At 42.0% G+C, this 22,062-nt stretch overlaps 1 protein-coding gene across 1 annotated transcript in view; it reads right to left on the bottom strand.

The window, feature by feature from the left end:
* Positions 1-22,062, bottom strand: part of SLIT3 (slit guidance ligand 3) — an 818,102-nt gene that overhangs the window by 86,527 nt on the left and 709,513 nt on the right. The window contains exons 19-21 of the mRNA XM_069102723.1: positions 21,568-21,711; positions 11,101-11,264; positions 7,536-7,668 (exon numbers count right to left, since the gene is read on the bottom strand). Of these exons, the coding sequence (XP_068958824.1) occupies positions 7,536-7,668; positions 11,101-11,264; positions 21,568-21,711 (441 nt within the window). The remainder of the gene's footprint in view (positions 1-7,535; positions 7,669-11,100; positions 11,265-21,567; positions 21,712-22,062) is intronic.

The raw sequence follows: 22,062 nt of genomic DNA, 5'->3' as shown, positions 1-22,062 counted from the left end.
ATCTATCTATCTATCTATCTATCTATCTATCTATCTATCTATCTATCCATCCATCCATCCATCCATCCATCCATCCATCCATCCATCTATCTGCCTGTCTGCCTGTCTATCTACCTATCTATGTGTATAGCTAGCTACATATGTCTCTATCTCTGTATCTATCTTGTTGGTATAGAGGCATTTGCGTGTTGTCTCCCTTGTTAGAGTGGGAGTTCCTAGAGGGCAGGGACTATGTTTTTGCCTTTCTTTATACCCCCAGTGCTAGCAAACAGTAACCTCATAATAAATGATAGTTACCCAACTGACTGCCTATTGTCCTCTACCCAGTTCAGACCCAGCCTAGACTATTGCCTGGCTTGGGACGCTGCCTTTCAGAGAGGATATTTATTAACAAGAAACAGAAAGTCCAGAGGAAGATGACTAGGATGGTGGGAAGATCATAGACGACCTATTGGAGATTTGGATGAAAGAACGGAGGCTGTTTCCTCTAGAGAGGAGACTTTGAAGGGACATGATCACTGTTTTCAAGGATCGGAAAGACTGTGATGAAGAGAAAACATCAGACTCACTCTTCTTGGCCTCAGGGGCCAAACTTGGAACAGAAGGGTCGCTTTTTGCCTTGATGTAAAGAACAATTGCTAACACCCAGAGCTGTTTTACCATGAATTGTCATGTAGGGTTTCCATCACTGGAGGTCTTTGAATGGAGGCAGGTTGGCCACTTGTCAGAGAAGCTATAAAGGGGTTTCCTGTTAAGATACAGGCTGACAACAATACCTCTAAAGTCCTTTTCTACTCTGACATTCTAAGTCTGTGATTCTAGGCTGGAAAGATCCCAGAGCACTCCCTGAGTGTCTAGCCATGATTCCTACAGGGGATGGTCCAGTTTTCCAACCTCTACTCCTACCTCTCTGGGCCTAGAACACTGGACTTGGAGTCAGCAAGACCTGAATTCGAATTTCTTCTTGGACAATTGCATGCTATGTCATCATGGGCAAGTCATATAACCTCTCAGTGCCTCAGCTTCCCTCTCTGGAAAATGGAGATAATAACAGCGCTTACTTGGAAAGGCTGTAAGGATCAGATGAGGTGACATGTGCAGTGTTTTGCAAATCTTAAAGAGCTATAAAAATTCTAGGGATCATTATTATCATCCTGCAGGTTTCCATAGATACTTCCAAGGGGCATCTATTAATAACTTGTCATCTCTGGAAGTGTCTCATGGCAGAGCCATTCAATGGAGTTCTCTGCTGGCCCACGCATGTGCCTTTGGTCATTAAACACATACATGGTGGTCAAAAACCAATACTCATATTATATTTCAATAATAAGAACAATAATCCCTCTTGTCCAGTGGTACAGTTTTGACTAATTAGCCTTGGAAAAAGGTAAAACTCATGATTCAAGAACTGTCTTCCCCTTATGCCTTCATTCTCTTGAGCTCCATGCTTGTAAGGGTGAAGGATTCTTGTCTGGCTAACAAGTCAAATCTTTCAGGGCAGTATCAGCCCAGCCAATAGGTACATAGTAAACATGTCCCAGGGTGATCAGATTTCACTGGAGGGATCACATTTGGGTTTGTTTTCTTCCTATTTATGTGTAGATAGAGGCTCTGGTACATGTCCATTTATAGATTTTTAAAATCCCAAACTTAAAAACTCACTTAAGTTGGAATGTCCCAAAGGAAGCTGGGAAAATCTCTAGGGTGGTCAAGGCACTAGGCAGAATATCTAGGTGATCTGATTGGAGCAGGGCATGTTCTCTTCATTGCCTTCTTAGGGAGCTAAGATGGGTGGAATTTCTTTTCATCTTTATTCCCACAGTATATAGCATATATTGTTCATATTACTTCATTTCTTATGTTGTAGGAATCTTTTTATGTGCAATAGTCTGGCTCCCCAATTAGCAACTTGGGGGCCCAACACTTAAAAGCCTTTTACGGTCTGTCTCCTGCCTGCTTTTCCAATCTTTATATTATCCCCCTTCATGCATTCTCCATTTCAGTCAAGCTGGTCTACTCACTATTCCCTGCATGGGACATGGGATAGCCAGCCTCTGTGACTTTACACAGATGAATCCCATGTCTGGAATACACTCCCTCCTCATCTCTGCCTTGTAGAATCCCTGGCTTCCTTGAAAGCAGAGCTCAAGTACCATATCTCCCACATGAAGCCTTTCCTAATTCCCCCAGTTATTTTCCCTCCCCTCTTGAAATTATGTTTTATTTCTACATATTTACTTGTGTACATATAGTATTCTTCCCTGTCCCCCCCCCCCCCCGTAAAATGTAAGATCCTTGAGGGCAAGGACTGTTTTTTTTTTTTATCCTTGTATCCTCAGCTCCTTGCACGTGATAGGAGCTTAATAAATGTTTATTGAATAGAATCAACATTCCATTGAATACTTCTGGGCATCTCTGAGAATAACCTAGCATAATGCCACATACAGTGTAAGTGCTCAATAAATACTTGTTGTTGCTTGACTGATTATCTAGTCTCACTAATGCCTACCCTTGGCAGTCATTTCTAGTCATTACACACAAGGCAGGGATTTGTTCCCAGAAACTAAATGGATCAGTTATCTACCACTCTCCTATTCCCCTCAGTCCTTGCTTATACAGATCTACAGATCTAAGGAAGTTACTACTGCTTCATATCATCCGTGGGGGAGAGAAAACACTCATTTATTAGGCCTAAAGGGAGTTCTCCCCAAGGCCATGAGCAGATGTATGAACTGGTATGAAGGGACCATAGCCCAGTAGGTATCTGGATGTATACACCATTTTATCCTACTGGATAGTCTCAGTTCATCTAGTTTCCAAGTTAGAATAAATGGAAAAAAACCAAACAAATATACAAACCTGGAGGAAGGCAGAGTAATACAATGGAAATGGCCTGGATTTGTCAGTCAAAGGACTTTGGTTCAAACCTGTGTGACTTTGGACAAGTTACTTAACCTTCCTGGGCCTCAGTTTCTCCATTTGTAAAAGACATGGTTGGACTCTGAGGTCCCTTCTAATTCTAGATCAACGATCTGAACTGTCCTCTGCTAATATTTTTTATTTAGTCATTTAAAGGACGCTGAGATATCAAATAGAACATTAGACCAAGAGCCAAGAGACCTGGGTTCTACCCTGGCCCTTATGGGACAATGACAAGGAACTTCCCTTCCGTGGATCTTGATTTCTTCATCTAAAAAATGAAGGGGATTTGATATGGTCTCTATAATTTTTCTCAGCTCTGGAATTTTTCTAACTCACTTATTTAACTTGAACCCAACCCAGCTCCTTAGTGTGGAAGGAAGACTGGCTTTGCTGTCACTGCATTCAGGTTCAGATCCTGGCTTTGCCACTAACAACCTCTGTACCCTTGAGTCAGTGGTCCCTCTATCTCTCTGGCCCTCAGTTTCCTCAACTGCAAAATGAAGAAGTTGAGACTAAGTGACTTCTTAAGGACCTCTCCAGCTCTACATTTATGATCTAAATTTTCAAAACAAACCTTCCTCTGCTAAGGGATTAATTTCCTTCCCTTGTTGTCCCATCATTTTTTCAGTTGTGTCCAACTCTCCATGACCCCATTTGGGATTTTCTTGGCAAAGATACTGGAATGATTTGCCATTTCCTTCTCCAGCTCATTTTACAGGTGAGGAAACTGAGGCCAACAGAGTTAAGTGACTTGCCCAGGGTCATACAGCTAGTAAGTATCTGAGGCTAGATTTAAATTCACAAAAAGGAGTCTTGTCTTTTTTTTTTTGGAGGGGGAAAGGCAGGGCAATTGGGGTTAAGTGACTTGCCCAAGGTCACCCAGCTAGTAGGTGTTAAGTGTCTAAGGTCGGATTTGTACTCAGGTCCTCCTGGTTCCAGGGGACAAAGCTCTATTCACTGTGCCACCTAGCTGCCCCACACAAAAATGAATCTTCCTGACTCCAGGCCCACCACTTAGCTGCCACCTCCTTCCCTTGAGGACACGGCACATTCATTCTTTGTAACCTAAGTCATATTTATTGTTGTGTTTGGGATGCTGCTTTCTCTCTCCCTTTTCAAGGCCCATATCCCCTTTCAAGGGATAACTCAGGTTCTTCCATGAAGTCTTTCTGATCCATTTTCTCTCACCCATCTCTTAGAACTTTTTGTATCGACCCAAGTTTTCCTCCTAGGATCATACAATAACATCATGTCATAGTTGAAGGACCTTAGAGATCACGGAATCCAACTTCTTTATTTTCCAGATGAAACAACTGAGGCTGAGAGAGTTGGCAGCGGTCTGTAGCCAGTAACGGTCTCTCTGCTCTCTGACCTCCTACAGCACTTGATGATCTGTGCACCATTAGATTCATTGCTATAATATTGTTTGCAAATTTTTCCACTGCAAATTAGAATCAAAAACTCAAAGGTCTACAACTGGAAGGAACCTCAGGGACCGTCCAGTCCAAACTCTTCAGTTTTTATTTGAGGCAACTGAAGCCTGGAGATGCAGAGGTCACATAGTTGTTGGTAGCAGAGCCAGGAAAATGAAACCTTTGGGAGCTAAATGACTTGCCTAAAGTCATGTGGATAGTAAACATCAGAGCCAGGATTTAAACCTAGGTCCTATTACTACAGGACCTGTTTGAGCCATCGTGTGTATAAGTTTTGCTTTTTCAGTAAGACTACAATCCCTCGAGGAGAGGGATTGATCTTTGTTGCTGTTCCTGTTAGCTTTTTAGTTGCGTCTGACTCTTCATGACCCCACTTGGGGTTTTCTCAGCAGAGATATTGGAGTAGTTTGCCATTTCCTTCCCCAGCTCATTTTACAGATGAGGAAACTGAAGCCAACAGGCTTAAGTGACTTGCTCAGGGTCATGGAGTTAGCATTTGAGGCTGAATTTGAACTCACAACAAGGAGTCTTCCTGACTCCATGCCTGGCACTTTTTTTTTTTTTAACATCTTTTATTGCCTTGTATAGGACCTGGCACATAGCAATCAAAAAAAAAAAAAATGCCTTGACTAAACTTGACTGCTGTAGCAGAAATATAGAGAGAAGAGACATACATAGTTAAGGAAAAGAGGGATAACAAACTGGCATTTGGTGAATACTGCTTCCAGATAAAATGGAACCTGTTTGGAATTTGATTACTCCACTAAGGGTAGTTAGATTCTGTGATGTTTCCTGCTCCTCCCTGGGCTGCCTCCAGAAAAGTACCGTATATGTTTGTTTTTGAAATTAAAGTGAATTAAAATTAATTTTGTTTGGGTGTTTGGCAACAGTCCCCAAGATAACTAGAGATGGCTTGGAGTCAAAACTAGAGAACTCAAGTCAGGAATCATTGGTCTGGAATCTTGTAGATGACCCCAAGTCTGAGACCACCAAGTGTGTAGCTTGTTCAGACCTGACTGTTTTCCCTTTCACAGGCACCTACTCCCCTTGTTTGTCTCCTTTCATTCCTCCTGCCCCTCTTAACCTCCCTTACACACACACACACACACACACACACACACACACACACACACACACACACACACACAGACACTCCCTCCTCATACTACACCCATGCCCTGATGCCCCATCTCTATCCCCCAACGGATGCTGGCAAGACACCCTCTCTGGTTTGAATGAATGTTTCTTTCCTTGAAGAAACATGGAAATAATGACAAACCCAGGGAAGGCTCAAGAGTTTCAAAAAAGAGGAAACAGACTCACCTCCCAGATCATGCAGATTTACTTTACAATTAAATCCAATTATCTTTGTTATTTCAGATCTTTGCTGAATGAGCTTGAGGGGAAAGAATCCATCCTGTTTGTTCCTTTTGAAATGTGTCACCCTGTGGGACAATGAGCCTGGGAGATGTGTATTTGGATAAGACATTTTCCACAGCTCCTTTCCAACTCCTCTTTGTGAGCACTGTCCTAGCCTGTCCCATGTAGAGGGTGCCCAGCTCCCTATTCATTCCTTCCTTCCTTCATTCATGCATGCATCGGAGAGCTTCTGAGTGAATGGTACCAGCCCAAGCCCAGGGCTGCTCTGTAATCTGAAATGCTTCCTTTCCAATAAGGTGGTGGCTACAGTTGCTACTACACTGAGCCCTCAGGAGGCTCCTGGAGCCACAGAACAAACAAAAACACATGCCTATTAAGGTAGGAGACAAAGCCCATTTTCTAGACCGCCAGGAAGACCCTAACTAGGGTGGGTCAAGGTCAAACATGCTCTTATTTGCTGACTTTATACATTTCTTTGTACATGTTGGACCACGTGGTAAATATTCTCAGATAACAGGATCTAGTTTTGGTGCTGAAAAGGGCATTAGAACCCAAAGTGCTCTTTCTTACAGATGAAGAAACTAAGGCAGTGTTGCTGTTGTTCAGTCGTTATTTCAATCGGGTTCAACTCTTCATCACCCCGTTTGGGGTTATCTTGGCAAAGGTATTGGAGTGGTTTGTCCCTTCCTTCTTCAGTTCGTTTTACAGATGAGGAAACTGAGGCCAACGCGGTTGAGTGATTTGCCTGGGGCCATGTAGCTAATAAGTATCTGAAGCCAGATCTGAACTCAGGAAGAGGAGTCTTCCTGATTTTAGGCCCAGGGCTCTATCCGATGTACCACCTAGCTATCCTAAGCTAAGGCACAGAAATAACTTGCCTGGAGTTACAGCACTAGTACATGGCAGAACCAGAACTCAAGGTCAGCCCCTTTGATTTCAAATCCAGCACACTTGTGTGTATGTTCTCTGACCCATTATAAGCTTGTAGAACAGATAGTGCAATCAACTCAGGTTAGGAAGACCTGGGTTCGAATCCTTTCTCAGATACTTACTAGCTATGTGACCTTAGGTAAATCATTTAACTTCTCTCAGCCTCTGTTTTCTTATCTATAAAATGGAAATAATAATAATAGAACCTACCTCACTGGGCTGTTATGGGAATCTAATAATATACGAGAAGCACTTTACAAATGTTAAAGTGCTTTATATATATGTTAATATATATTAGCTATTTTTCTAATTATTGCTCTTATGTCTCCCCCCATTAGATAAGTGCCCCAGAGAGTAGTGATCAGGAATCCCCAGCACCGAGAGCTCACCAAGGGCAGAGACAACATCTCCTTTATTTTACTGAGAACTTTTGAGGAAGGGAGCTATGTTTCTCCCATCAGACTGGACACATGATATAGCCATCCACTTTACTGGAAGTGTTTTAGATGGCATGGCATACAATGCCTTGCACAGAATAGGCACGAATTTCTTGCTTTTTTAAACTAAAATGGGCTGAAGTACTGTTCCCAAAGATGTAGACTTTTTAGAAAACTATTATCAGAAAGGACAACAATTGCATTTTTTAGTAAATGAAAAAGAATAGATACACACCAGGATCCTCATCCTCATCCACACCTGGTGTTTCTAGGTTCCAGCAGTGGAAAGATAGGCCTCTCCTGACTGGGAGGGTAAATGCTATGGCCCCGGGGGAGGTTCACAGTACTGAATCCTACTCAGCCACATGTCTGCTTCCACAAAGAAGGCAAGCTAGTAAGGTAATAGCATTGCTAGAGATGAGGGGGCACTCACAGCTCGGTCACATCCTTAGGGATGCCTTTGGGTAGGACCCGGAGTCCTTGGTTGCTGCAACGCACCACAGTCTCCACACAGGTACACTGCTCAGGACAGCGAGGGGCCAGCTGGCAGCTGCTCTCATCATTACCTAGATTGAAGGCCAAGAGGAGAGAGTGTGAGGAGACCTGACAACAAGGGAGAAACTGAGGGAGGCTCATTTGACCAAATTCCAAGGCCAACATCTCTTCAGGAAAGGAAAATATGCCAAGATGTGCTAACTCTGAACACGGCTAGTCCTATCCCTGGTGAATATAATATGTACTGAGTGCAGGGTACAAAATGGCCCCATTATGTTCTAACCATCCATTTCCTCTCTCTCCTCCTTTATCCTTTAAAGTAATAACAAAAACAAACCAAAAAGGGCTATAGGCCCAGATTTCCCCAAATGGACATTCCCATAGACTTGGAGAAGCCTAACCTGTAAACACCCTGTTTCTATCAGTTGTCCATGCTCTTGGGACATTTACAGACAGAACTTGTCAGATCCTTGATTATCTCACTAGGGATTTAAAGATTTGCAGTATCTCAGAGCGATCTATTGCAAATGAGCATTGAGAGGTATTTTTTTTTAAAGATGAGTATGGATTTAAGCTTTTATATGAAAATAGATAAACTGCTGCCCAGACCTCAAGGAAAGAAATCATGGGATCCTAGTCAGAGGGATGCTGGTGGTGGCCAAAGGAAGAACACTTGACCCTTCTGGCACCAGAATTCTCAAGATGAACTTGGGTCCTTTGTGAGCCCAGATTCCTTTGGACACAGGTTATAATAAGATCCTAGATCCAGTGGTAGAAGGGACCTTTCTCCAATTGGATCACTTTCCAATGAGTAAACTGAAGCTCAGAAAGGTTAAGTGATTTGTATAAGATCATACAGATAATACATAAGAGAGTTGGGACTCAAACTTAAGCCCCCTGATTTCAAAATCCAATACTCTTTCCAATGCAGTGCCACACTGTCTTCTAGGCTGATGGATGGCAGCCTCTTTCCTGTTTAGAAGCAAATAATAGCTTCTCCCTAGACTTTTCAATCCCTGGAGACTTTATTCAATCACTAGAAATGGATGAAATCCATGTCAAGAAACCTAATTGTTGAAGCTGAAAGCTTGGGGACCCGATTCTTTTTCCTGATATCTTCCTGGTTAGCCTACACCAGGGGTAAGGAACCTGCAGCCTCGAGGCCACATGTGGCCCTCTAGGTCCTCAAGTGCAGCCCTTTGACTAAACCCAAACTTCACAGGATTTGTTCTGTGAAGTCTGGATTCAATCAAAGGGCCACAACAAAGCTCCCCCACCCCTGGCTTATACTGAACCTATCTACTGGGACTAATCTAATTTTAAACTATATTGATAGAGTCCAGAAGAAGCAAATCAATAAATAGCCCATAGTAGGTTATATCTTAAATACTGTATTCAATTCTGGGCAAGACATTTTAAGATAGACTTTTACAAACTGAGGCATAAGGAAGCAGATCAGGGGGTCTCAGAATTTTGTGATATGAGGAACAGCTGAAGGAATATTTAGCCTGAAAAAGAAAAGACTTAGGAGGGACATGATAGTATTTGAACTACTGTCATTTGAAGTATTTGAAGGGTTGTCATTAGGAGGAGTAATTAGATTTTAGCTCTAGGGGGCAGACGAATTCAATATAAGGAAAAAAATTTTTTAATCAATCAGGGAATTTAAATATGGTATAGCATATCTCATGAAGTAGTGACCTCTCTATTATGTGAAAATGTTCAAAGAGCAGCTGAATGATCATCTGTCAGGGTTGTTAGAGAGGGGACTCAGGTGTAAACTGATCTCTAAAATAATTTCCTGCTCTGAGATTTGATGAAACTAGAACTTGGGCTTCACGATTCTCTATCTATTGTTCTTTCAATTAGACAACCATTCATTAAGGTCCTAATAGATGCAAGGCACTGTGCTGAGTGCTGAGTATACAAAGACAAAAATGAAACCCAGTTCAAGGACATCACATTCTACTGGGTTGGGGGTGGTGGTGGAGAAAAAACATTTCTCTAAATAAGGAAATCAAAGTTCATTTGAGGAGAAAAGGTACATTAGCTCTTGGGGGATTCAGAGGGGAGCTTTACAGGAGGGATGGCTCCTGAGCCAAGCTTGAAGGAAGATGGTTCTGAAAGGCAGAGGAGAGGAGGGAGTACATTCTGGGCTTGGGACAACTTGTGCTAATGCAATGAAGTAGGAGACTGCATATCCAGTTCCAGGAATGGCTAATTTTTCCAGTTTGTCTGGAACACAGAGTACAAAGAGGAGAGAAGTATGAATTAAAGCTCAAAGCCAGGCTGGAGTCAGATTATAGAAGGTGTTAAGTTCCAGAATGAGACAACAGGGAGACAATGAAATTTTTGAGAAGGGGATTGACATGGTCTGAACTGTGCCTTAGACATTATTAGAAACTATTGGAAAATTGTTTTTAGCAGTTGTGTAGGGAAAGGTCTGGGGAAGGGAGAAGCTGGAATAGTGGTGACCAATTAGGGGATTATTACAATAGTTCAAATGAGAGGAGATGAAAGCCTAAACTAGGCCTAGTGGCTTTGTGAGTGAGAAGGCGATAAAAGATGAGCGATGATGTTCCACCTTGTGTAGAACACAGAGTATGTGAAGGTGAACAATAAGAAATGAGACTGGAAAGGGAGGTTTGAGGAGTCCTCTCTCTAAAAAACTAAGTGTCTCCCCATCTCCTACCTTTACCACAGGGCTTGACAACTACATCTAGGGGAAGAAGAATTAGGGAGGCCTTAGAGCTTGTGAATCTGGGTGAATAGGAATAGAGAGGTACCCTTGATGGAAATATATAAAACACAGCCTGGGTGAAAGTGGAGGCCTAGGGGCAGCCAGTTAGCACAGTAAGATCGCCGGCCCCAGTGTTGGGATGACCTGGGGATCGAATCCGGGCTCAGACACTTAGCACCCACCCAGAAACACCTGGCCGTGTGACCTTGAGCAAGTTACTTAACCCCAATTGCTTTATTAAAAAAAAGTGGAGGCCTAAAGAGGAAGGCTTGGTACCAACAAAGCAATGAAAGCTATCTTCTTCTAGGAAGGAAGAATTCCTGACCAACAATTTGGTTAGTTGTTCTTGTGAGGTACTGAATGGAGAGCTTAGGCCTAAGGGTCTCAAAGTCCCTTAAAGCCTTCTCCCCTGCCCACTTCCTGTACCCCAAATAATAACACTGCAGGCATTCTTTTTTCCAAAAAAATTCCTTTTTCACACATCTGTTCAATTACATATTCATATGAACTGTGTGAATAAAAGATTATTTGCCATTTACAGAGAGAAAAACTGAGACTGGGAGGCTTTCTGTAGGTAGTGGAGAAACTAGGACTAGAGGCAGACATTTCCAGTTCCTAGATTGTAGGGATCTTGAGGGCACTGCCTGGGGCCCCAACTACCACCTGTATGCTTCTCTTGGGGAGGGCTCTGGACCACTGGGATCTCTCTCTCTCTCCATTTCCCTCATCTTCCCTTCCCTCCTGGGTTTCTTTGTTTTCTCACCATCACAGGTGAAGTCTTGGATGGCTACATCCTGGATCGGGATCTCCTTGAGGAAGAATGGCTTCTGGCACCGAGGATTCCCACTGACAATTCTCCTCTTCCTTAGCCACTTCCCTAGCCATGCTAGATGGCAGTTGCAGTTGAAAGGGTTGGAAAGCAGGTTTCTGGAAAGGAAAGAAAAGAGGCTCTCACCATATGCTTGACTCTCCCATAGGGGAAACAAGTGTAACTGAACTTCAAACCCAGCATCTCCACAGGCCCAGATAACAACCCCCTGAAGCCGTGTGGGGGACAGTACATACCATCCATTTCCTAATATCTAAAAACAGTTTTCCCAAGGGTCTCATGCTAATCACTCAGCCTTGCAAACAAGCAAACAGGAAAAGAGAAAGTACTTCTGGTCTTAGAATTCCAGATTGGGCAATTCATAGACTCTTCCCAGGGGTATGATCAAAAGAAAGGGTGAAATGTATAGTTCCTTTCCTTAGTTCATAAGTTCCCAAAGAGGGTGATGCTACCCCCTGGGGGTGCTGGAATGATCCAAGGGAGGAGGTGGTAGTAGCCTAGGGTGCAGTTTGGGGGTGTTGAATAAAAATTCGGTGGTGGTGGAAGCATAAGGAAAGAAGAGAAGAAAATTTTGAAAAACTGTACATATTTCATCTGTTATGTAACAGAGTTAAAATTGTAGCGATTATGTTATTTTCCAAATAAACACACAAGATGCAAGTTATAACCCATCAGTGGTCAAGTCTTTTGACAGGTCTTAACAAGCAGGTGTTGGCAGGTAAGCATGTGGCGCATTGTCCGGAAGCCCAGCACACATTGGCAGGAATATGTAAGTATAATGATTGTTTACAATACAATACTATATGGTTACATGATGTAATATTGCATCATCAACTTTTCAAGGCAAGAAAAATGCACAAATTTACAATAAATTACAATAAATTAAATTTAAGATGCTTCATTAAAAATATTTTTAAATGATGCAAATAAAAAAAACATTAAAGGATTAAAAAAGTAGATTTCGGGGGGGGGGGGGGGGGTGCTGAGTAATCTTTTTTGAAAAGGGGGTAGTAAGCCAATTTAAGTTTGGGAACATCTGCCCTCGTCCAAGTAATTCAATTCAATTAGTATGTATGAAGGGTCAAAAGCAAACAGTTCTCGCTTCAAGGGGTTGCTATTCAGTAATGACTGAAAACTTTCTTATCCTTTACATGCTGGTTTCTGAATTTGCCAACCCTCTCCCTCTTGGAAATGGCGAGAGCAGCAAAGGAATGGCAGGAGCTTTCCCTTCCTCTTGTCAATGAAAGGGAATGAGGGGACTGGAGGGTGGAAGGACAAGGAAAGAATGAGTGAGGACCTTCTTCCATGAGCTTCACCAGCCCATCGGACCTGGGAGGTGACAGATTCTTTGTTGAAAGCAAACAAAGCACATGAGCATGTCTGAGGCAGCAAGCTCTGTTGGGAAATGCTCAAGAATTGCCATGCAAAGGTCTAGATTCAAATTCAGACTCCAGTTACTGAAACAGTCATGTGATCCTGAGTAAACTGTTTAACCTGACTGGATTCCATTTACATTTTCTACAAAATGGGAATATTAATACATTTGGTAATCTACCTATATAGGGTGTTGTGAGGGAGAGCAATTTATAAACCTTAAAATGCTACAGAAATGAGGGTTGGTTGTTATTAATAAATCATATGGTGGTAAGAGTTACCAACTCTGAAATTAGAGGCCCTGGGTTCAAATCTTGCCTCTGCCATTACTTCTGTGGCCTTGGGCAGCTAGGTGTCACAGTGGCTAGAGTGCTGGACCTGGAGTCAAGAAGACCCGAGTTCAAACCCTGCCTCAGACACTTATTAGCTGTGTAACTCTCAGCAAGTCATCTCACCGCTGTATGCCTCAATTCTCCCATTTGTAAAACGGAGATATAGTACCTGCCTTCCAGGGCTGTTGTGAAGATAAAATGAGTCAGTAAATATAAAACTCTTTGCAAACTTAAAAGTGATATATAAACAGGTCTTTACTGGCCAACTGGGACTTAAGTCTCTTCATCTGTAAAATGAGGGGGGGAGGGAGAGGGAGATCATCTAGGTGGTCTCTGAAGTCGCTTCTAGTTCTCCATCTATGATTCTATGACGCTATACTATATGATATAGTGGAGAGTACAGATAGGTGGTGCCAGAGTGCACCAGGTCTAAAGTCAGGAAGTCATCTTCATGAGTTCAAATCCTGTCTTAGACACTTAGTAGCTATGTGACCCTGGGCAACTCATTTAACTCTGCCTCAGTTTCCTCATCTGTAAAATGTGCTGGAGAAGGAAATGGCAAACCACTGCAGTATCTTTTACAAGAAAACTCCAAATGAAGTCATGAAGAGCTGGATATAATTGAAAAAATGACTGAACAATTAAGAATATAGAGTCAGGTAGGCAAGGTGATATAGTGAATAGAGCACTGGCCCTGGAGTCAGGAGGACCTGAGTTCAAATTTGACCTGAGACACTTAACACTAACTAGCCGTGTGACCCCGGGCAAGTCACTTAACCCCAATTGCCCCTCTAAAAAGCAAAAAAAAAAAAAAGAATATAGAGAATGCCCTAGCCTAGGAATGAGGAGACCTGGGGTGCTAGTCCTGGCCCTGCCACTGACTTCATTTTTTTCTGCCTTGGGTTTCCAATCTGTCAAAACAAGGGGTGGGGTTTCAATAAGACAACTAAGTTTCTTTCTAGTCCCAACATAGGAATAAGCACATAGGAAGAAAAGATAATTCTGTACCTTGTACACAGTATATTCTTAATAAATATTGGTCAAATTGACACCCCGTATGATTTCCACAGTGGCATCAATTAGTTTGCTCTCTCTGTCCACTTGAATTTTATTCAAGTTAACATACAATTGTTAAGCTTTGGGGATGCTTCCCTGAATGCCCCCATGCTCATGTCAGGTGCACTCCCCTTCTTTCTGCAATTCAGGAACACCATCAGCTCTCATTGACATAGAAACACTGAAGCATGTGCTAGAGAGACTGGCTGTCAGCTAGACTCAGTAGAGACTGGAGAAGAGATAACATCTTCAATACTCCCTTCCTACTTCCCCCCCCCCATTCTCCTTCCCCCAGTTCTAGGGGAGTCTGGGGGCCTTATCTCAAGAGTCTGCTGCAGGACCACTGGTTCGTTTCTCAAACATCTGCACAGGGTCCTTGACTCTCACTCAGAATCTTACAATTTTAGCCTCAGCTCCTTTCCCTTTGAAAATATATGGTGATCAAATGTACTGAGAAGGGCCCCTGACTGGGAGTCAGGAAGCCTATTCCAAGTTCTATTACTAATCAGCTGTGTGATTTCAATACAACCACTTCTCCTCTCTAGGGTTTGGTTTTCTCATTTGTAAAATGAGAGTATAGGCCTAGATGATCTCCCAGATTTAATAATATTTGGTCCAATTCAGTGTTCCTATCAGGGTGGGCCTCTCTGTGACATTTTTCCTCTTTCCCTCAGGCTTCAATAATGTTATCAAGTGTCTTGTTGAGACTCACTAACCCCAGGCCCATAATGATGGTGACAGGGAGATGAGAGAAGAATGCTAAGTTCATTCACAGTATTATCTCTGTGCCTCCTGAGGTGTGGGGTTGATTGGAAAGAGGAAAAAAAATAGCTGTGGGATGGTTCATTTGGGGGAGACTTTGATAAAAGTCGTTGAACTGAAAATGAATGCCACACAGAGGAAATGGGCCTCTTAGTTGATATGAGCAGGTTGCAACACGTAACCGAAGACTTGAAGAGCAGGATGAAAAAGTATCAACAGGGAAATGTATGATAGAGAAGAGAAGATAGGGGCAGGGGTGGCAGCTAGGTGGTGCAGTGGATAGAGCACTGGCCCTGGAGTCAGGCGGATACCTGACACTTACTGGCTGTGTGACCCTGGGCAAGTCACTCAACCCTAACTGCCTTGACAAAAAAACACAACAAGGAGAGGAAGAGGAAGAAGAATAAAGAAGAAGAAAATGATGAGGATGATGATGATGATGATGATGATGACAGGCTGGTCACATAGGGAGGGTGAAAGATGACAGGTGGGACAACCCATGTGCTCCCCTGGCATCCTAGTGAAGTAAGGAAAAAGAAAAGAAGCCAGCCACACATTGGACAGATACCTTGTGGTAAACTTCTGGAAGATGTGGGTAAGAGTCACCCAGAATGGCCTGAGATCTGTACCACTGGAGAAAACATCCAAACCAAAGGCAATGTTGATTCATTTGAAAAGTTATGGAAGCCATTGAAATATATTATTGATCATATTTATAGGACAGATTGAGAAACTGAGGCACAGAAAGTGTAAGTAATTTGTATTTAGGTACTTAGTAACTAGTAACCAGGTCACATTGAAGATGTGAGATTTTTCCCAGGAAAGAGTTTTTAGACTGTATTGTAGAGGCCATCTGATGCTTAAGTAGTTTAACAAGGGCTATTGCATTTATGTGTTCATGTTTTTGCAATTTGGTTTTCATAAGTGAGAAAGTCTGATGTAAAAATCTCACCCTGGATTGTAGCCAAGCCTACTAACCAGGCTAAGGAAAAAGGGGTAAAAACCTCACAGAGAGTTAAATGTTTGTTTCTTCATTATAAGAAGAAGGAGGAAAGAAATTTGTTTGGCTAAAATATTCCTTCATGGAGAAAGGACGTGTTTTTGCCTGCTGGCATTACAAGCAAACAATCACACAGAAAACCCCTACCAGCATCATTGATGAGTTTTCTGAACAGGTCTGGGGGTATGGCTTAACTGCAGGATTTTAGAGCTGAAAGGCAGCTTAAGAATTTGAGTTGGTTCCTCGTTTTACAAATGAGGACAATGACACCCAGAGAGAAGTGACTTGTTCAAGGTTATGTGGCCCATTAGATGGCAGAGAGAGGAGCTCAGGGGTCCTACTCTGCTCCTCTTTTCCCTACATTTTTCATCTGTAGGCTGTAGTAATGATTCAATATTAGATAATTCAGCAGTAGATTTAGCCACTTGAAGTCTGTTGTTTTTTTTGGGGGGGTGGGGGGAGAGTAGAGATGTGAACACAAAGATGGAGTTTAATCAAATTTGGTGAACTTACACAACTTTCCCAGCAAGCTGGACTCTTTCCCAATGGCAACAGATGACAATGTGATGTTTCCTGAATAGTAAGGTTAGCAGTATCTATAACTTCAAATCCAGCCTCAGACACGTGCCGCTCTGGGAATCATACAGGGCGTCAATTTGACCAATATTTACTCTGTCCTCACTTTGCAAGTCACTTCATCCTGCTTGCCTCTGTTTCCTCACGTGTAAAATGGACTGGAAAAGGAAATGGCAAACTATTCTAGTATCTTTGCCAAGAAAACCCCAAATGGGGTCACAAAAATTTGGACATGACTGAAAATTACTGAATGACAATAGCTTTGGATGGAGCTTTAGGAGAAGCTGACAAGGAATTTACTTGATTATTGGAAAATGAACATGGTGTAGGGCCAGAGGACAAGGCAGAAGGAGGGGTCTGGAGTTTGGGGGCATGAGGGCAGGGTAGGAAGAGTGGAAAGACTGTAAGGAAGACTTTTTTACATATATAATATTTTATTTTTTCCTCCACTTACACATTAAAATAATTTCTTTTTTTTTTTTTAACATTTTGATTTTTTTTTTTTAAGTTTTGAGTTCTAAATTCTATCCTTCCTTCCCCTCCCCCCCTCCCTGAGACAGTAAGCAATCAGATCAAAGTCAACAAAGTCTTGTCATCATTTCACTGATGCCATGGTCCTCTTAGAAAACAAAGGGCAGACACAACAATCAGATATAGGTTATACATGTGCAGCCATGTAAAGCATTTCCGTATTAGTCATTTTGTCCAAGAAGATTTGAATTAAAAAAAAAAATTAAAGAAAGGAAGTGAAAAAATAGCATGCTCCATTCAATTCTGTCTCTAAAGGCGATAGTGTGCTTCATCATTAGTCCTTTGGGATTGTCTTGGAACACTGTATTGCTGAGAATAGCTAAGTCATTCAGTTCTTTATCATACAATATTGCTGTTACTGTGTACAACGTTCTCCTGGTTCTGCTTACTTCACTTTGTATCAGTTCATATTTTGAAGACTTTATCAATGGAACTTTTGTCCCCTAGATTGACAGCTGAATATTCACCAATTAATTGTTACAAGTCATTGTGAATGACTTGAATGAGTAAAAAAAAAAAGAATGAATGAAAAAAAGCATTTATTAAAGCCACTTCTATGTAGCAGGCACTATTCTAAATATTTGGATACAATTGAAAGTGAGGTAGTATCCTCAAAGAACTTACATTCTAATAGGGTGAGAAAGTCAGGGAAGAGAGCTTTCATCTAGGGCAGAGAATCTTAACTTGGGGTCTATAAACTTGAAAAAAATTATAATTGTATTTCATTTTTAAGTGGTTTCTTCTTTGATCCTTTGTATTTTATTTTATGCTTTTAAAAAACATTATTCTGAGAAGGGGTCTGAGGATTTACCAGATTGCCAAAGAAGTCTACTACACAAAAAAGGCCAAGAACCCTCATCTAGAGAGTTGGAGGGATGGTAAATTAATTGATCCATAGGAAAGTCAACTGACAACCCTTTTTCAAAAGCAATAGTGCTAGAGATTGGATTACCCTGCCCAGACCAAGAGGTAGAAAGCAGAGATGGAGTTGGGGGCTTGTTGGGCAAAAGAGTTCTCGTAGAAATGAAAGGGACTAGCCCCACTCTACTTATTCATGCTTATAGCCCCTCTATCTATCATTCTGGAAGGGGAAGACCCTCAAAGGGGAGGCAAACGAAGCCATCTTTTGCCTCCATTCTTACCTACCCTTTAATTACTGAATGGGTTTTGCCTCAAACAAATTGAGACCTTAACTTAAAAAGGCCAAAGTCCCCTACTGCATCCAGGGCCATTGCCAGTCATCTTGACCACTGGACTCTGATGATCCTGGAGGAGAGAGTGAGGCTAATGACTTTGTACAGTTCTGCCTCACTTAAAGCCAATTCACTTGTAAGTCAAGACATCACTCTCCTGATGTCATTGGTCCTGAGAATGAAGGACAAACAACAGCCCTGTATCTACCCACCCTGTGGGTTTGTTTTTCCTTATACAAGCCAGATTCTCATTCCTACCTTCATTCCTTTGATTATGCTGCTTCCAAATGTTGGAAGACTTTCTCTCTTTATTTCAACCCATCCTTCAATAATTGGGCCCCATCTTCTCCAAGAAGCCTGCTCCAAATGAGCTTCAATTTTCTCATCTGCAAAAGGCCAGTTTGGGACTAGACCTCCAAGGTTTCTATCAGCTTTATGTGCTTTGACCATAGTGAATCACCACAATTCTAGCACGCAGAATCACAGAAGTCTAGAGCTTTAGATCTAGAAGGGAGGCTACAGGTCATGTCACCTAATCATAGGATTGTGGTATTTGGAGCCAGAAGGGACATAGTTCAATGTCCTCATTGTATAAAGGAGAAACCTACGAAGCAGTGAAATATAGTGACTTGTGTAGTACAGTAAAAAGAGCACTGACTTGGGAGTCAAAAGGTCTGGGTTCAAGTCTTGACTTCCAGACTTACTAGGATGATCTTGGGCACTTCTCCAAGGCTCGGTTTGCTTATCCATAAAAATGGAGATAATATATTTAGAGTCAAAAGGTCCAAGAGAAGTTATCTAGTCTTGTCCCCTCATTTTACATATGAGGAAACTGAGATCCAGACAGGGATTATAGTCCTTGTTTTCCTTGCTTCACAGGGTTATTTTAAGAAAAGCACTTTAGAATGGCACTCAATACATGCTTCCTGATTTGCTGAGAGGCATTTGCTTCCTGATCCTGTACGGATTGCAAGACAAGTCAAAGGGGTTTATGCATTTTGACAGGGGGTAGCTCCATATGAATCCCTTTGCAACCTCATCTTGCCTTTTCTTCTATGTGCCTGGCACAGAGTAAATGCTTAATACATGCTCTGTCTTTATTCCTTTTACTTCCTAACTCAAGTTAAAATGATTTGTCTCTTGTTACTCTCATGCACATATGGAGAGGCCTGCAGCACTGCACATGGTCACAGCCTTGCCTCTGGGTATCTACAATGTGTGTGTGTGTGTATAATCATACACATACACATATGTATAAACATAATGTACATAGAGCCATACACCAGCATATATACAATTATAACACACATGTATATAGTCATGTGCACACAAACGCACACATGTCTATATATGTGCATGTTTATACACACACGTGTATGTGTATATGGATATATATTTATGTATATGTGTATATACAGACAGACATATAGTTTCTCATATAGGTCTACGTACTGTCAGGGGCAAGAACTGTGTTTTCCCAGTTAGACTATAGGCTCACACAAAATTACAGCATCTCAGGGACTATACATAGCTCAACTCATACAATCAATCAAGAATCAATCAACAAACATTTACGTAGCACTTACTATATGTCATCTACCAATGCAGGAATCCACTCTAAAACACTCTTGACAAGTGACCATTCAGCCTCTATTTGAAGACCTTCAGTGAAAGGAAACCTCTCTTACTTCTGCTCAATGTTAGCCCACTTCAATTCTGGGCATCTCTGGCTATTGTCAGGAAGTTCTTCTGTAAATTTCTCTCTCTCACAGAGTCCATCCGCTTGCTCCTAATTCTGTTCTTAGGGATCCCAAAGAACAATCCACCCCTTCTTTCATACTGATAGCCCTTCCTTAAGAATTGAGCCATGCCGGGGCAGCCAGGTGGCTCAGCGAGTAAGAGCACTGGCCCCAGAGTCGGGAGACCTGGGATCAAATCCGGGCTCAGACACTTAGCACCCACCCAGAAACACCTGGCTGTGTAACCTTGAGCAAATTACTGAACCCTGATTGCTTAAAAAAAAAAGAAATAAAGTTGATATAAGAGACAATGTATTTTTGGGGTGGCCAGGTGGCTCAGCGAGTAAGAGCACTGGCTCCAGTGTCCGGATGACTTGGGGATCAAATCCGGGCTCAGATACTCAGCACCACACCCAGAAATAACTGGCCATGTAACCTTGAGCAAGTTACTTAATCCCGATTGCTTAAAAAAAAAAAAGAATTGAGCCATGCCTTTACCATCCCACTGAAAGGTCCCCGAGGGCAGGGATTATTTTCTTTATTAGACTAACATCCCTCCCCTTTAGGAAAAAACATTGCATCTTGTCCTTAGAATGTGAGCTCCTGCTCTTTTTGGGATGGCAAAGTATTGACAACTGAGGCAGTACCCATCACCAGAGTAAGGGATAACTGTGATAGAATGCTATTGTGCTGTAGAAATGATTAAGGGGACAGTTTCAGAGGATTGAGGCAAAGTGAAGTGAGCAGAACCAGGAGAATGATTAAACAATAACAGCAATATTGTAAAGAGGAAGTTAGGTAGCTAAGTGGTTAAGGATGTTGAACTTGGAGTCAGGAAGATCTGAGTTCCAAATGTGCCTCAGACACTTACTAGCTGTGTCACTCTGCAAAAGTCATTTAACTACTCTCTGCCTCAGTTTCCTTACCTGTAAAATGGGGATAATAATAGCACCTACCTTCCAGAGTTGTTATGAAGATCAAATCAGATAATAGATATGTAATGTTTTGCAAACCTTAAAGCACTTGCATATAAAATACAACATATGAGTACTAGTTATTACTTTTATTAAAGATAAGCTACTTTGAAAGATAGAAGAATTCTGATTGATTCAATGACTAAGATTCTAGAAAACTCATGATGAAAAATGTTAACCTACCTCTTAACAAGAGATGGTTAATAAACTCACAGATTCAGATAATTTTTTTAAAATGGCAAATTAGAGAATTTGTTTTACTTGACTCTACATCTTTATAACACATAGTTTTTTTTTCTGGGGGTCTGAGGGAGAAAAGGCAAATTTTCATTGCCTGAAAAAATAAGGGGTGGTTAGGTGGCGCAGTGAATAGAGCACTGGTCCTGGAGTCAGGAGGAGTTCAAATCCGGCCTCAGACACTTAACACTTACTAGTAGTGTGACCTTGGGCAAGTCACTTAACCCCAGTTGCCTTGCCTTTTTCCAAAAAGCAAAAAAAAAAAAAAAGGAAAACAAATAAAAATAAAATTTTAATAAGACTGTGAGCTCCCTAAGGATGGGGGCCATAACTGTCCTGTTATCATTGATATCATGCACAAATATTTATTGAGTACTGACTATTTGCTCAATTAAAAAAATAAACCAACAAGCAAGATAATAAAAGTTAAATAATTAATTGAATCCAGGACTTTTATCTTGTCATTCAGGCTCTCTCCACTACATTAGGCTGCCAAGATAGTAGAGAGCTCTGGGGAGTGGGCAGACAAAGAAGGCTTTGATCCAGGTGTGGCCACAGGGAGTTTTCCATTCCTGCCCAAGGCCGCCTCTACTAAGCAGAGCAGACAGCAGGGACATCAGAACTTACATGGTTGACAGGGATACAAGTGTGGTGAAGGCTCCTGGGGTGATGGTGGTGATCCTGTTGTCATAGAGGGACAGGAGCCTCACTGAGCTCAGTCCAGCAAAGGTGTCATTGTTCACACAGCTGATCAAGTTGCTCCTCAGCATCCTGTAAGAAGAGGCCTGGTGATAAGTGGCAGACTGAGGCTGCTTCCTTCTCCACCACGTCAGGGCTCACAATTAGCACTGGTGCCTTAGGTCCTTTCTGACATAGTACAGAACTGGGTGCCAGAATCTGAGTGTGCATGCATATATATGTGCATTTACATTTAAAGGGACTGCACAGCATACACAGGACTGCTTTAGGAAAGGCATATTAGAACAACCCCCCCCTCCTCAAGTTACTGTAATGGAGGCCTGGCTCATGTGCAGATGCCATCAACTTGTGTGACCTCTTCACATGGAGGCCACTAGTAGATTATTTCTGGGGGAATCACGATGGGATTCCTTGGAGAGACTG

This window comes from Petaurus breviceps, unplaced genomic scaffold (genome assembly GCF_028583685.1).
Source record: "Petaurus breviceps papuanus isolate PSGF00001 unplaced genomic scaffold, PetGlider_PUasm1.0 551, whole genome shotgun sequence".
NCBI classification, from domain to species: Eukaryota; Metazoa; Chordata; class Mammalia; order Diprotodontia; family Petauridae; genus Petaurus; species Petaurus breviceps.
The sequence above is the reverse complement of the archived record's forward strand: the minus strand, read 5'-3'. Positions and strand labels throughout refer to the sequence as shown.